Source organism: Crocodylus porosus, unplaced genomic scaffold (assembly GCF_001723895.1).
Source record: "Crocodylus porosus isolate Cpor-Errol unplaced genomic scaffold, CroPor_comp1, whole genome shotgun sequence".
NCBI lineage: Eukaryota > Metazoa > Chordata > Crocodylia > Crocodylidae > Crocodylus > Crocodylus porosus.
Genome location: NW_017728909.1, coordinates 51462932 through 51477109, shown reverse-complemented (window position 1 = coordinate 51477109; position 14178 = coordinate 51462932). Strand labels below are relative to the sequence as shown.

The window sequence follows — 14178 nt, the reverse complement described above, 5'->3', positions numbered from 1 at the left end:
TGGTCTCTCTTGGAGTAGATTAGGTGAAGTAGATGATTTCTAATTTTCTCTCAAGTTCTTCTGCATATCTGTGAAGCATATTTGGAGTTGTGTGTAGTAGTCAGAGGGTTGTAGATGTTTAGTCCTCGGGGAACGAAGTTGTGTTTCTTGCATAGGCTTAGAAAATACATGTCACTATGGAGTTTGGCTTCTTTCTTTTTCATGTTGTACAGTTTCCATTTCAAACGGCTGAATTCAATCTCTTCCATGTTACAGGGGTATAGCTTGTAGCTGTGTTGGCCTAAGGACATAGGCAGACAAGGTTCTTTGGGTGAATCTGATATCTTTTATTAGACCAACTAAATAGTTGGAGAACAATTTTTAAGCAAGCTTTCGAGTCCTTCTCTTCGTTCCACTTACTAAAGCGGTTGCCTATATACATGCTGGTTCACATTCTAATTAGAACGCATTGGAGCAGACTTGATTAATTAAGTATGCTTCACATTCTAATTAAAATGCTCCAGTGTTGCCTCACTGTCATGTGTATTAAGCACTATGTGTTTCAAAATGGCCTTGGGGGTGCTTTAGCTAAACCTTATTGAATGAGGTTTAGCTAAAGCATCCCATGGTCATTTTTAAATGCGTGGGAGTTTAATACATGTGATGGTGAAGCATTTTAATTAGAGTGGTTTTCTAGGAGCTGCTCTAATTAAAATGCTCCCTCCCCCTACCCCCACCACGTGTATAGACAGCCAAAGTACAAGAAAAGTAAGTAAGAGCATGGAAAAAAAAAGTAAGCGTTACTTTATGTTGTTTTCTCTCATTTTCAGAGAAAAAGTTAAAACTGAAACAAAGTGTTACCTTTAAAGTGAAAGTGTTACTTTTTCTCACCTAATTATTTTTACCTTTCCTCCACTTCCGTAGTAGAAATGTGAGAGAGGAAAAGTGAGTGGAATAGTGGAGAGGAAGGGCCAAAAAGGTTATTTTCCCACAACTGCAAAATGAATACATTTGAAAATATTTAATTTTTTAAATTTAATTTTAGTCAACCTTGAAATAATTTAATTACAAACTCTTTAAACTTTATTTTATAATTAAACATAGAGCTGATCAACTTTTTAAGAAACATTTTTTATAAATACTTATACACAGACACATACACATACATTTTTTGAGCCCAAGAATGAAACTACTACACTCAAGTTGCTGCTGTTGCTGAAAGCCCTTGTCATAGCCACAGCTGCTGTGTAAGAGGAACTCTACCAGCACTGCCAGCTAAAGGACACTGTTTGCAGCAGGGGAGAACTACCTTAGAAACCAAGACTGTTTTTCCAGCAGACCACACAGCACAGATACAGAAGAGATCTGCCCGCCCTCCTGATCAATTACCCTGTGACTGCTGGGCTTTGAATAGTCGTTCTTGTGCAACCTTCGCTCTGGTAGTAAACATAAGGTGTCTTACAGACTCGTGTTGTAGACTGAGGAGGTGTATCCCCCTCGAGTCGCCTCCCCTGTTCTTGTCTGCCACAACTTGTTGTTCCTCAGTACATGGGATTGGTTGTCAGGTGTGCTCGGTGACCCATGGTTCACTTGGCAGTCATTCATGGGGCTTCACCACCCCTACACCCTGGCCTCACACCCCCTCAGGTGAGTTGCCCCTCTGTCGGCCTTGTCCCTGCTGGTGGGATCATGCCTCACGGCTTGACGTCTGGATGCTTGTCACCCATGGCTAAGTTTGCCTGTGTGGGCCCGCCCCCTCAGCCTTCCTTGCCTTCACCCCTTCTTTTGGGGAAACACAAAAAAAACCTTCTGAGGCTCCTCCTCGGCCCCGTCCCTCGGGGATACCCCTGCACTTTCCACTCTCCCCTTTTGCAAGGGGCAACCAAACAAAACAGGTTAACAAAACACAAAAATGATGAGCCACTTCCTGACATGGCTACGCCCTGCCCCCTTACTATCATTCCCCTTGCTCTAGCTTGGGGAATTCTTTACTCCTCGCCCGTCACCTTCAGGATTCACCCCGTTCTCCTGTCGGCCCAGCTGGGACCGCCGGCAATACCTTCCCCGATTGTAACTCCCTCAGGGCTCTCTTGGGGTCTTCTCCCTCTGGTGTGGCTTCTTCCTCGCCCTGGTCATCCCAGTACTCCCACCTGGGGTCTGCTCGGGCTCCAGGTGCAGCTCTGGCTCCATCCCTGAGTCTGCAGTGCCTGTTGCTCCCTCGCCGTCCTGTGTGTGCTCCTGATGGGGCACGCTGGCCTGCACTGCCGATACCTGCCCCCTACTCATCAGGCTCTGCGGGTCCCGTGAGGAAGATCATCCCCTCTCCCTAAGGCGGCTGCAGCTCCCCTCTCTCGCTGCTCTCCTTTCCCTTCTCTGTGGCCTTGGCTGCAATTTTTATTTCTGCCGTCCAGCATTTGAGGCTGATGTCACTGGCCACCTTAATTGAATAAAGAGGCAGCTAACAAGCCAAGCAGGCTCTTCCCTCCGCCCCTGCTGTGCTGTGTCTCCTGCCGCTGGTAAGTATCCCTTGTTACTTCTTTCCCTGGGACATACTCCATAGCCAGAGACCATTGGATGGTATGTCTGCTACAATTATTGATAGCAGAGTCACCAAGATGCTCACCTGGCTCCGCTGTGATTGCTGTGGGGGGAGTTGTTAAGCAGGTGATGTAGCATGAAGCACAGAGTGCAAGTTTTTGTATGGGGATGGATTAACTGATGGATTTGGAAAGGAGAAGGATTGGATTGGACTGATGAACTGTCAGGAGAGAGAGCACAGACAGTATGTCCAAATAAGACAGACAATGTTGAAGGTGCTCCTTCTTAAAATATTGATGGCACATGATGTACTTCATCATCCATCCAAACTATATACGTGGAAAGCTTTATTATAATAGGCAGGTGGGGTTTTGTTTTCTTTGCTTATGAAAACCCACCTCTTTCATGAGTTATTCAAGATACAAATAACACCTATTTTGATGTCATATTATATCATGCCAAGTTATATTGTACTTATGGTTAAAATTAAATTAACCTCAGTGGGAAGGGATCACAGGAGGCATGAACCACTTTGCTTCCACTAAAGTGGAGTTCAAGACCTCTTATTTTTCTATACTGAGGGTGGCATTCAGTTTCCAGGCAAAGAGTTAGTGGAAGGCTTTATTCAGCAAGTAAGCTAGATCAGGTAAGACTTTAAAATAGGGTATAAATGGGACTTCACAGATGGATAACAGGCTTCATTCTTTAGACAGGAATAATGTTGCCTTTGTTTTTATTAAACATATTTAATATCATCATCAGTTCCCCAAGATAAAAAGTCAACCTTAAATGTATTATTTTATTGTTTATAATTATATATAATTAATATAATCTGCAATTTCTTCTAGTATAATAATTTATCTATATAGTTTTGCTGTTGCTGGGAAGATAAAGGTCTTTGGAAACACTTGAGAGTCATATGCCACTGAGTCAGCTGTTCACATTTCACCTGGCTGAGGGTCTGTTGATTATTCTAGCATCCTGAAAAATATAATTGTTCTTTCAGATATTATTGTTTCTTCTGAAGAAAACAACTTATCTTCAAGTAAGAAAAGTACAGGATGCGTTTTATACCGAGAGACAGAACAAGGCATTTTGAAATACAAACCAAACAAAACTAACAAACAGAATCACTTCTATCTAGCTTCAGGGGAAGTTCCTGTAGGAATATTAACTATGGAACTCTGTTTCTGCAATTGCTCCCAGATCCAGATCCTTAAAGCTAGATCTGCCTTTGTAAAAATCGTGTTATTGGTCCCAGCTCTGTCTCTGATTCTCCAGTAGGGTTTGTTTGTGAATATCTGAAGCCAAAATCTGCATTCCTCAAAGAGTTTTGGAGACCATTGTCTTCAAAATGGCAGCTTCTGGCCCTTAGAGTTCTTAACGTGACAGTGTATCTGTCACAGTTTACCTTCTGTAATAACATGCTGTTGCATCTGCAATAGCCTTTGACAACAAACTATGAAAGAGAAGACTAGAAGTCTGAATCTCTGGTTTACCCATAGTATGCACACATATTTAGACTTTAAAGTAAAACATAATTCAACTCCTTTCCCCACAGTTGTTTTTATCATTGTTTAGTGGTGGTGGTGTTTTTTAAACAGCATGCATTAAAACAGTCATGTAATGCATTTTGTATAATGAACCTAACCTGTTCTCATTGTGATGAATAAAAAAAAATGTTTACCCTGATTTGGGAATTGCTGTCAGCCTGTTTTTTAACAATGCATAGAACAATTTGTAGATGCCCTTCTCAGTTTGTGGACCAGCTTCTTGCTGTGTCTACCACAAAACCTGTACGTAGCAGTGGCAAAGTTGGCTACCTCTGTACAGCCTCCTCTAGAAAATGATAGAGAATTTTCCACAAGTCTGTAGGTGAAATGGAGGGTATACAGACAGAACAAGGTAAAGCATCGGAATATTTATGGGTGTATATTTGGGGCATGCATATGCATCAGTCTGGGTTGACCAGGAAAAGCGCCTCATGCAAAGCACTATGCTCAGCAGGAAAATACCGCAGCCATTGCAGATCTCAAGCAGAATGTAGGTGGGTACATAATTATAATACTTGCAACATCTTTATGTGCAATTACTACCAAATTTTTTGTGCAGGAGCAACTTAGTTCTACTAATGGTAGAAGCTCCAAGTAGTGGATGAACATGGCCTGGGCTACTTAACATAGGCATTTTACAGCTGTGTCTAGTTTGCAATAGACCTTACCTGGCCAGTAGCACCTGTGCAACTGTACTGAGGAAAAAGGGGATATGTTGTAATGCAGAGTCATCATTAAAAGGCAGTTATGTCACATTAGCCAGAATTTGGCTCTCAAGACATGTATTTACTTGGAGAAAGTGTATCTCTATTAAGAATATTTCCATATATGTCATATGTCCTTTAAAAAAGAAAGGTGGCATGGTCCAGTGCAGACAAAGTTAGGAGTCTGGGATATATTCCAGATTTGTGACCTTTGGGCACTTCACTTTTCTACATCAGTATTTCCCCATCTATGGTGTGTCTTGTTCAGTTAGACTCCACATTTCCTTGGCGGGTACTACTTCCAACTAACCAGCTTCTATAGTACCTTCAGTAATAGGTTCTCAATCTTAGTTTGCACCGCTAGGCACCATTGTAATACATACATACTCATGTTAATAACAAAATCTGAAACACATTAATTATGATGAGTTGTGTCCTGCAAAAATAAGGCCCTGTTTTAGCAAAGTTTTCTGTGTTTTGATGGTGGCCGGTCCCAGCTAGTTCAGAGGAATATGCATGAGCCCTGCATTGCAAAGTTAGGCCATACCTGGGCCACAGAGAAGATCTCTACCTAACCAGTTTTAGAGGACTAATGGTACCTTGTCCATTGAAGCATGGACACTGTTTGTCTTCTCCAACAGTCAGTTTGGAATTCTGGTTAGTTTCTTTTGCTGCTCATCCCTGGAATTCACTTAGATCAAATCTCCAAGGCGGTATCTAAATTCCTGACGCCAGAATTGTAGTCATTGGGAGTCATTGTATGGCATTCATTTGAATAGCTGATTCAGGGAATATGGACTCCACATCTTGGCAAGATAGGAGGGAAATATCCAGGATGGGATGAGGGGTATTTGTTGTAGCTGTGTTGGTTTAGAGGCATGGGCAGACAAGACTCTTGGAGTACAGATGATATCTTTTCTTAGACTAACTAGATGCTTGTAAATAAAAAAAAATTTTTGCACATATTTGTGCCCAAACGCCCTTTGTCAGGCAAAGAATTCAAAGACTGAATTCTCTTTGCCTGATGAAAGGCGTTGGGGGCCGAAAGCTTGCAAATAAATAAATAAATATATTGCAACTATCTGGTTGGTCTAATAAAAGATAATCACCTCTGCAGGATGGGGTAATGCATGAGGCTGTTCAAGGGAACTGTCGGTTGTACAAAAACCTGAGGGGTAGGAACTGGGGCTGCTGCAGTGCGCATCAGGCTTTACTTTATGAGGGACATGAAGTGTCTGAGTAGAGATCTGGGTTCATCCAAACTTCCACCAAGCTCTGCCCCAGCAGCAAAGCCTGGCTCCATGACTGGCATTTTTCTGTGAGGGGCCAAATGAAACCCGCGGCTGTTGGGGGCATCCCGGGAAGGGCGGAGGAGAGGCCTATGTCCCCTGTCACAGCCAAGCGAGTGCCCCGCCCGCGGGGGGCACGGGCCTGTCCCCCTGCCAGGCCCCGCGCGGAGGGCCGGCCCGCAGCCTCCCTCCCTCCCTCCCGCACCTTGCCCGGCCTCCCCGGGCATTGTCTGCCCACCTCGGCCCTGCGCTTCCGGCGGCGGCGCCGGGGATGATTTGCTGCAGATGACATCAGCTGTGGATGCTGGAAGAGCAGCCGCGCCGGGATGTGCCGGGTCCCCTCCTCCTCCTCCCCCAGCCCCGCCCGCGCCCGCAGCGTCTCCGTATAAAAGCGCGGCGCCTCCGCGCCCGCCGCACTCCCCTGCTGCCCGCTGCGGAGCTCGAGCCGCGCTGCCCACCCCGCTCTGCAGCCCGCCGAGGAGGCGGCGAGGCCGGGCAGGATGGCCACGGTGCTGGTGGAAGCGGAGCCCGAGCCGTGCTGCAGCCTGCCGGCGCCGCAGCCCTCCCCCGCGCCCAGCCTCTCGCACCGCTTCCTGGACAGCAAGTTCTACCTGCTGGTGGTGCTGGGCGAGCTGGTCACCGAGGAGCACCTGCGCCGCGCCATCGCCAACATCGAGCGGGGTGAGGAGCCCTGCCCGCCCGGCCGGCGCTGCCACAGGTTGCAGCAGGGCCCGCTGCGCGGGGACGGGCCGCGCCCGCCGCCCGCGGCAGCAGCGCCCAGCCCAGGGGCGCCAGCCGCCCGGCCCCACTGTCAGCAGGTGTCACCCCTGCAGGGGGGTGGGGGTCCCCCCGCTGTGCCCGGGAGCCCTCGCCCGTGCTCATCGGATGCTTTTTATTGCATGTCTCCCGCTGCAGAAGGAAACCGGCCCCCCCCGGCCGCCGCTGTCTGCCCGCCGTGCAGACGCTGCCGCTCCAGACATAAAGGAGCGGGCAGGGCGCTGCGGGCACCAAGCAGCGCGGAGGGGGCGGCGGCTCCCGCACAAAGATGCGCAGTTGGCTCGGGCCCCTGCCGCGCCCACGCGGGCACACGGGGAAGGTCGTGGCGGAGCGGGGTTTGCTCCCCGGGTCTTGTTGCATGGGGGGCCTCCGCCTTTGTTGCTGCGCCGCGCCCGTGGGGCTGCTGCGGAGGTCGCCGGGGTGTCCCGCAGCCGCCTCCTCGCTCTCCTCCGGGCGCCGCTGGAGCCTCTGCCCGGAGATGCCGGCTGTGGGCGTGGTGCAGTCCGCACTGCGGTCCCTATGGCAGCCCATAGCGGACAACGGACAAAGGGCGTTCACACAGGCGGGGGCGGGGGGAGACATTTACAAAAGAATTGGCTCTTACAAACGAGCTGCGCCTGTTCACCGCAGAACAACATCGAGAGGACCGGGAGGGGGGCTTGCCCTTCATGGCCAAGGGCCCCCAGGCAGGAATGCAGCTGCTTCCATTGTCCCTAACTTTCAGCACTGCATTTTTTGTTGTCCCCCCCCCTCCTCCCCCCCCTTTTTCGTTGGCTGGAGAATTTTATAGAAAATAGGCTTAATAGTGGGTTGCCCCCCCCCATTAAAATAAGCAATAAAGATTTAAGCAATTAAAATTAAATAGCAGGACTTTCACTCTGTCTTCCCATTACCCAGCTACAGGCTGCTATGACTCATTGTTTTATTTGCTCTGCTCTTTTTGTTTTCTTCTGTAAAGTACTTGATCTATCCAAAGATCAGGGAAAATCACTGACTTTTTTTTTATTCAGCAAATGTATGATACTGTTTCTTATAAGGATGGGCTCCTGTGTATGAGAACAAAAATGCTCTGATTGCACAATAGTGCTATGCAATAACAAACAAAATCATTCCTAGATGTAGTTTGGGGGTGGAATTTTGCTACCAGCGTTTTGTCACCAGCATATTTTGCCCTGATGAAGGCAACATTTTTTTTCCAGAAAATTGCCATTGTTAGGGAGAGACCTTTAAGCAGGGAATTGGTTATGTTTCTGCTTTGTAGGTGTGGTTCAGCAGTCCAAAAAGGACTCCGATCGTCTCTTCCTATTGTTGCTTCACCATCCATTTGCTTTAGTCCATTATTTCATTGTGGGTTTATTCTTTTTCTTTTTGGTGAAGGAGTATCTAGTCACAGCTAACCACCTTCATAATTACCTGTTTATCCTTATAGCTCCTATTGTCTTCTGAAACCTGCTGATGCTGTTGCTCTGTAATTTTACGGCCTCTCGATCATTGCACTTCCCTAATTTTTAAGTCTTGACTGAATTAAAACTATGTTGGATGCATCTTAAATGATTAAATATTAATACAGCAAATGGATATATCTTCTGCCCTCAAGACATCTGATGTCATCCTTCCTCTGAAGAAATCCTCTTCAAGCTCTTGAAGCTTCTACAGTGCAGTTTCTGCTGCATAGCCTCCATTGCTGCTACCTAAAATGACTAAGCATAACTCTCTCAATTTTAGATATTCAGGAACACCCTTGGTCATAAATTATTGGATTAGAAGTCATCTCACTATTGCAGGTGTCAGATGACTGGACTAGGAATTCAACTACTGGAGATATCCTTGGTCTGATGATTGAGCTGTGGTGCTCTGGATTAACACTTCGGGGAGTTTGTAGCTGTATTTGTGTGGAGCAAATATGGGCTTGATGAATCTCCTCTTATCTATGATGTCTGACAGTCCTAGAAAAAATAGTGGTTTTTTTTTTTTTTTTTCATCCCTCCATTCTTACCAGGGCTTTCCAGGGTTTAGAGTCCCTGGTAACTTTTTTTTTTCTTTGGCATCTTGCTATGTCTTTTGAGCATCATCACTGAAATGTATGGATTCATACATAGAACTGAAGAGAACTGTTGGAGAAGATGACATCTGATTAATTTACAGCAGTGGGTTGATCCTATACAGGTTGGAAGAATGCAGAGTCATTCTCTCTACATCTCAGAACAGGGGGATTCTTGTGGGTTTACCAGCTGCATTTTTAAGATCATATTACTTCTATATAGAATCTTTCTCTGTAACTCCATTGTTTGAAAAAGTTGGCTTCTAGTGGTCAAAGCTGGATTTTTGGATGTATATGAAGAAAATAGCTTCAGTACTTGCCTGCTGATTTTTAGCATACAGTCTAAGACTTGTGGGCGTGTCCAATCTGCTGTTTAGTTAGTCCATGGTCATGTGGCACTTCCCTTCCCAGTGTCATCAAAAGAAAGGGTTGACCCCCATTCTACTGTTCCTTTACCAAAGTATCTCATCTTTTAATGTAGCCTTAGTTTTAGTTCCTTAGAATCCTGGTTTTATCACTTGAATACTATTTAATCAGAAAAGCTCAATTGTGAAAGTAGCATTTTCTAGCTGCAGCTTAATTTTATTTTAAGCTTTTTGCATTGTTGGTAGTTTTCTAAATTTCAGTCCCCTTTTTAGACACTGGCAGGTTGAGTGGTCTCGTACACTTATTTTACTGCAATCTCACCCCTGGCATAAATCCACACTTACTTCCCATTTGCATCAAAATAAATTCCATGGCAGGATAGACTGTGTCCTTGAAACACTGTTAAATTACAATTTAGGGTTGTTTAACTGGCCTATCAAATGCTCTTTTGTCTATGCCTACCCAACACTACTGCAGTCAACATCCTTCAGCTCTTGTCTAAGCAGTTGTTATCTTGTCTCTACCCTCAGGCTACCTTATGACTGACACAAAAATCACACAATTTTAAAGCAGTGTGAGAATGTACTGCTTATCAACTGATCTTATGCAGCTATTTTGTAATCTTTTAACCAATAGGTTACTTTTATTCACTGAAAGTTAGGAGGTCATGGAAGACGGTTGAATTGGATTCATTTGCAAAGTGGAATGCAACCCCATCTCTCTCTCTTTTTTTTTTTTTTTTTTTTTTAAAGCAGTTTTCATCTGTCCACTTCCTAAATTTTAAGATTTGCTTAGTTGCCATTGCTAAGCTAAGTGATTCGTGATCAATATACTCTTACTAAAAGCATTTCTCAGCTATGCTTGAACTTGGGCATTCTGTCTTGTTTTTGGTTTTTTTATTTATTATTGTTCTTACTTACAAATATTCTGACGCTTAAAAAACCAAGTGCATTCTTCAGATGTGTTAGTGCATGGATTTGAGTATGCAGCCAAGACACATGACTTCATCCAGAACAGAAGGAAGTGCATATACCAAAACCAGAAGTGAGGTGGTGAAGATGCCCTGGGAGTGACCTTCTCCACCACTGCCCCTCAAGTTTTCTGTCTCTAGCACCACAGAGAGGTATAGCCATACACTTGTGACCCAAATAACATGGTTCACAATTAACGTTCACTTCCAGAGTTTACATAGAGTATTACAATTCAAGTACTAGAGAGGACCCACCATAGTTTAGCTTGGGACTTTCTTAAGCTGTTATGAAAGTGTATGGGAAGTTGTTTTTCTGAACTCCCTTTAAGAGGTATAGTTACCTAACTATAAAGTAGCAAAGTCCAAGTGCAAGAACATTCATGTCATCTGACATGAAGAAAAATTCATACAAAGCTGTTTTCTATGATCCCTATTGTTTTATTGTAGGATGACTATTACTACAATGATCTAGTTGGTTTCTTGCTTGTGATGAGTTTAATTCTGATGACCAGATCTGGAGTTGGGAAGAGAACTTTTCTACTAGGTCAGGTTGGCAAGGAGTGGAGTGGTTTTAGGGAGTGGAGGTTACCGTACTTTGTAGTGTGAAAGATAATATTTTAGGTACAACTCCATAGGCAAATATTTACCTAGCATTCCTTGCCATTATAGCGGCAAGACATTGATAGCGCCATTGTGTTTCTAACTTTCTCTACAAGTGGTACATTAGAGTTATTTCTCACAGTATTGAGAAATACTGTGTACTGTGGCTAAGGCTTGTGAGGGGGGCTGTAGTGGATATTCTTGTTGCATGTGACTGAAGATGACTGGACTTGAGAGCTCTTCCTGTCCTCTCTTCTTATGATACCATACAAAGTAGGTAATGTATCTGAGTAGCTAACAAAAGATGAATTTCCCTTGCAAAAATCGCAGGTAAATGGTGGTGGGGCAGGAGGACATGTATTTCAGCTGGTTTGCAGTTATAAGAAGTACTAGACCAGGGGTTGGCAGTGTTTTTTGGCTGGAGTGCAAAAATCACCCGAACCTCCACCTATGCCTCCATCTGACATGCCAGAAATGGGGGGAGCCGCAAGAGGCCCAATCCTCATTGTTGGCAGTAGCTGCACGCATGCCTCCGGGTGGACGGCAGGGGAGGGGTTGGTGTTGTGCTGCCCCAGCCCCTTCCGTACTATGCGCTATGAGCCATGTATGCACCTGCTGCTGCCACAGAGCCAGTGCCGGGGCTCTGGAGCCCAGTGCAGCTGTTTGCAGTTTCCCAGCTGTCTTCCACAGCTGGCCCAGGCTCTGGGCAGCTGTAGCAGGTGGCTGGAAGGCTGCAAACAGCTGTGCTGGCCTCCATGGCCCTGGCACTAGGTCCATGCCAGCGGTAGCTGCACGCATGTCTCTGGGCAGACAGCATTGTGCTGCCCCAGACCCCTTCCTAGCCACGCACCCAGAGGTGCATGCACAGCTGCTGCTGCCATGGAACTGGTGCCAGAACTTTAGAGCCCCATGAAGCTGTGCCTGGGCTCTGGGAAGCTGTCCGGTGTCCAGGTCCACTGTGCTGTTCTGTGCTGTGCTGAGGAAAATGGCCTTACTCTGGCACACATGGTTGCTTATCCCTGTACTAGAGAGATGGGGGGTTTTTTGTTTTGGTTTTTTGTTTTCTGTCTAGGGCCTGTGGAATTGGCCATGGGAAGGGTCTTGAAATGAAGATCCTCAGAGGTGTCTGGAGAATTCCAGCCTCAAATCTGTATGTTTCAGGCCAGCTATGGAAAGTGCTGACAACTGAATAATTTCCTGCAGCTCCTGTTTCCCTGCTTTATTTCCATACCCCATCATGGCTCCCTCCAAAGTCAAACTCCTTTTCTTCCCCTGCTTTGGTAGAAAGTGAGGAACAAATTGATGCTCAGACTAAAATAGCTGTATGAAACTAGAGTGGAATTTTCAGAAGAGATGCTGAGGGGGAGGAGTGTCATGTTGATGACTTGACCACATCCACACTAGCTCCTCATCCTACAACCAATCCCTCCATTGCTAAAGACTACAAAGACTTCACTTGACAGTTGCATGAATTGGCTTCTGAAAAGGAGAGACACTCTTCTCATCCCTCATGCCTTTCCCTGATTTTGCTGTTCAGCTTGGCCAGTTTGTAAACACTCCCTTTTGGGGGGGGTGGTTCTAAATGCTTTTTCAAGATGGCAGTGGCTATATCGTACTGTAAACTAATTGTCTGTACAGATGTTTACAACTCTTTAAGGCACAACATGAGTTTTAACATAATATTCCGGACTACTATATTCATTATTTGGTTACTGCATTCCTATGACATTTAAACCAGTAACCTTTTCCCAATCACACTTCAATTTTTTTATACACGTTTTGGAAACATACATTTCAGTACTATCCATGTATCATGAATCTCATTCTATAAATAGCTAGAGGGGGAAAAACACTAGATAGACAGGTTCAAAGTTTTGTTTTTCCTTTTTTAATAAAAGATTGACCGTAATCTTTTTCTATTTGGAAACCAAGAATTTCGGAACTTTAGGGACAAAATGAATAAAATAACGTATTTTAAAGTTTAAAATAAGAGAGAGGTCATGGCTAATAAAACTTACTCATCAAGAAATATGCTAATACTGGATTACTAGGGGTGCACCAGTAGACATTCTGGGGGCTGGTACTGATAGCCAGTTTTTAAGGAGGCATATTGGCCAATACCGATCCAATTTCTGATACAGCTGTGTGCAGCTGGTAAGTCTGTGGTGGAAAGGGGCATGGGGGTGGGCAGATTAACACCACACACTTCCATGGTGAGAGAGGGAGTGGGGCTAAAGTAGGCGCTGCCCAGCTGGGGTGCTGCGGGTGCAGGACAGAGCTGTGGCTCGTTCGGGGGTTGGGGAGGAAGTGGCATGTTTTTCCAGATTTGGGATGGCTGCAGTCCCCCTGCCCCCTCCATAGCTCCCTCCCAGTGTCGCCCACCCCAAGCACAAGGCAGCACCAACCTTTTTTCCAGCCTGCAGCTGTAGCCTGCCCTGCACAGAACTGGGGGAATTCGCCTTCCCTCTTCATGCCCTCCCAGATTAGCAGGGTGTAGCAGTGGGAGCTGCTTCCCCCTCCGTGGATGAGCCATGGCTCTCTCCCTTGCTTGCTCCAGCTGGGCAGCACCTAACCCAGCCCCAGCCCCACTCCATCCCTCATTGCATGGGGGACATTAATCTGCCCCTCCCCTTCCAGAACAGATTTACCAGCTGTAGACAGCTCTCCACACCCTGGGGCTGTGCTTTTTGCTGCATTGTGGCTGTGCACACACATGGGCATTTATCGGCCACTTCAGGCCAATTACTGATATAGTCAATATTCTTTATATCGGTGCCAGTCCAATATTTGACTGCTGTATCAGTTCACCTCAATGGATTGTGTGCGAACTGATGATACTTTTCATTTCTAGGGAAGAAATACAATGGTCTTATACTGTAGATAAAATAACCCCTGAAAAATGTAGCTTTTCAGCTAATGATAAATAAAAGCAGTTTTATTAATAAGCAAGTTGAATCAGGAGCACGTATCATCACCATGTACCCCACAATACTTCTGCATGCTCAGTAATTCAGTAATAAGGTCAAATAACTTATTCTTAGAATGATGTTCCAATGGGGTGACTGAGCAGATACTATGAATGAGAATCCAGAAATACTCAACTGAAAACTTTTAAAATAAATGTCAAATTTATATAAATTTTTTTGTATTTTGAATTTTAGGAATTCGCTCATGGGACACAAATCTGATTGAATGCAACTTGGATCAGGAACTGAAACTTTTTGTTTCACGCCATTCGGCTAGATTCTCTCCTGAAGTTCGAGGTGAGGTTTCTCTTCACTGTTTATTGATGTTTGCCCTATTGTATGTGTTAATTTTTTAATTTTACATAAAAAATAAATATTGCATGACCTAGTTTTAG

At 45.2% G+C, this 14178-nt stretch overlaps 1 protein-coding gene across 1 annotated transcript in view; it reads left to right on the top strand.

The window, feature by feature from the left end:
• Nucleotides 1–6478: 6478 nt before the first annotated feature.
• Nucleotides 6479–14178, top strand: part of MAP1B (microtubule associated protein 1B) — a 101032-nt gene continuing 93332 nt past the window's right edge. The window contains exons 1-2 of the mRNA XM_019532280.1: nucleotides 6479–6744; nucleotides 13979–14080. Coding sequence (XP_019387825.1) covers nucleotides 6564–6744; nucleotides 13979–14080 — 283 coding nt within the window. The 5' untranslated portion in view covers nucleotides 6479–6563. The remainder of the gene's footprint in view (nucleotides 6745–13978; nucleotides 14081–14178) is intronic.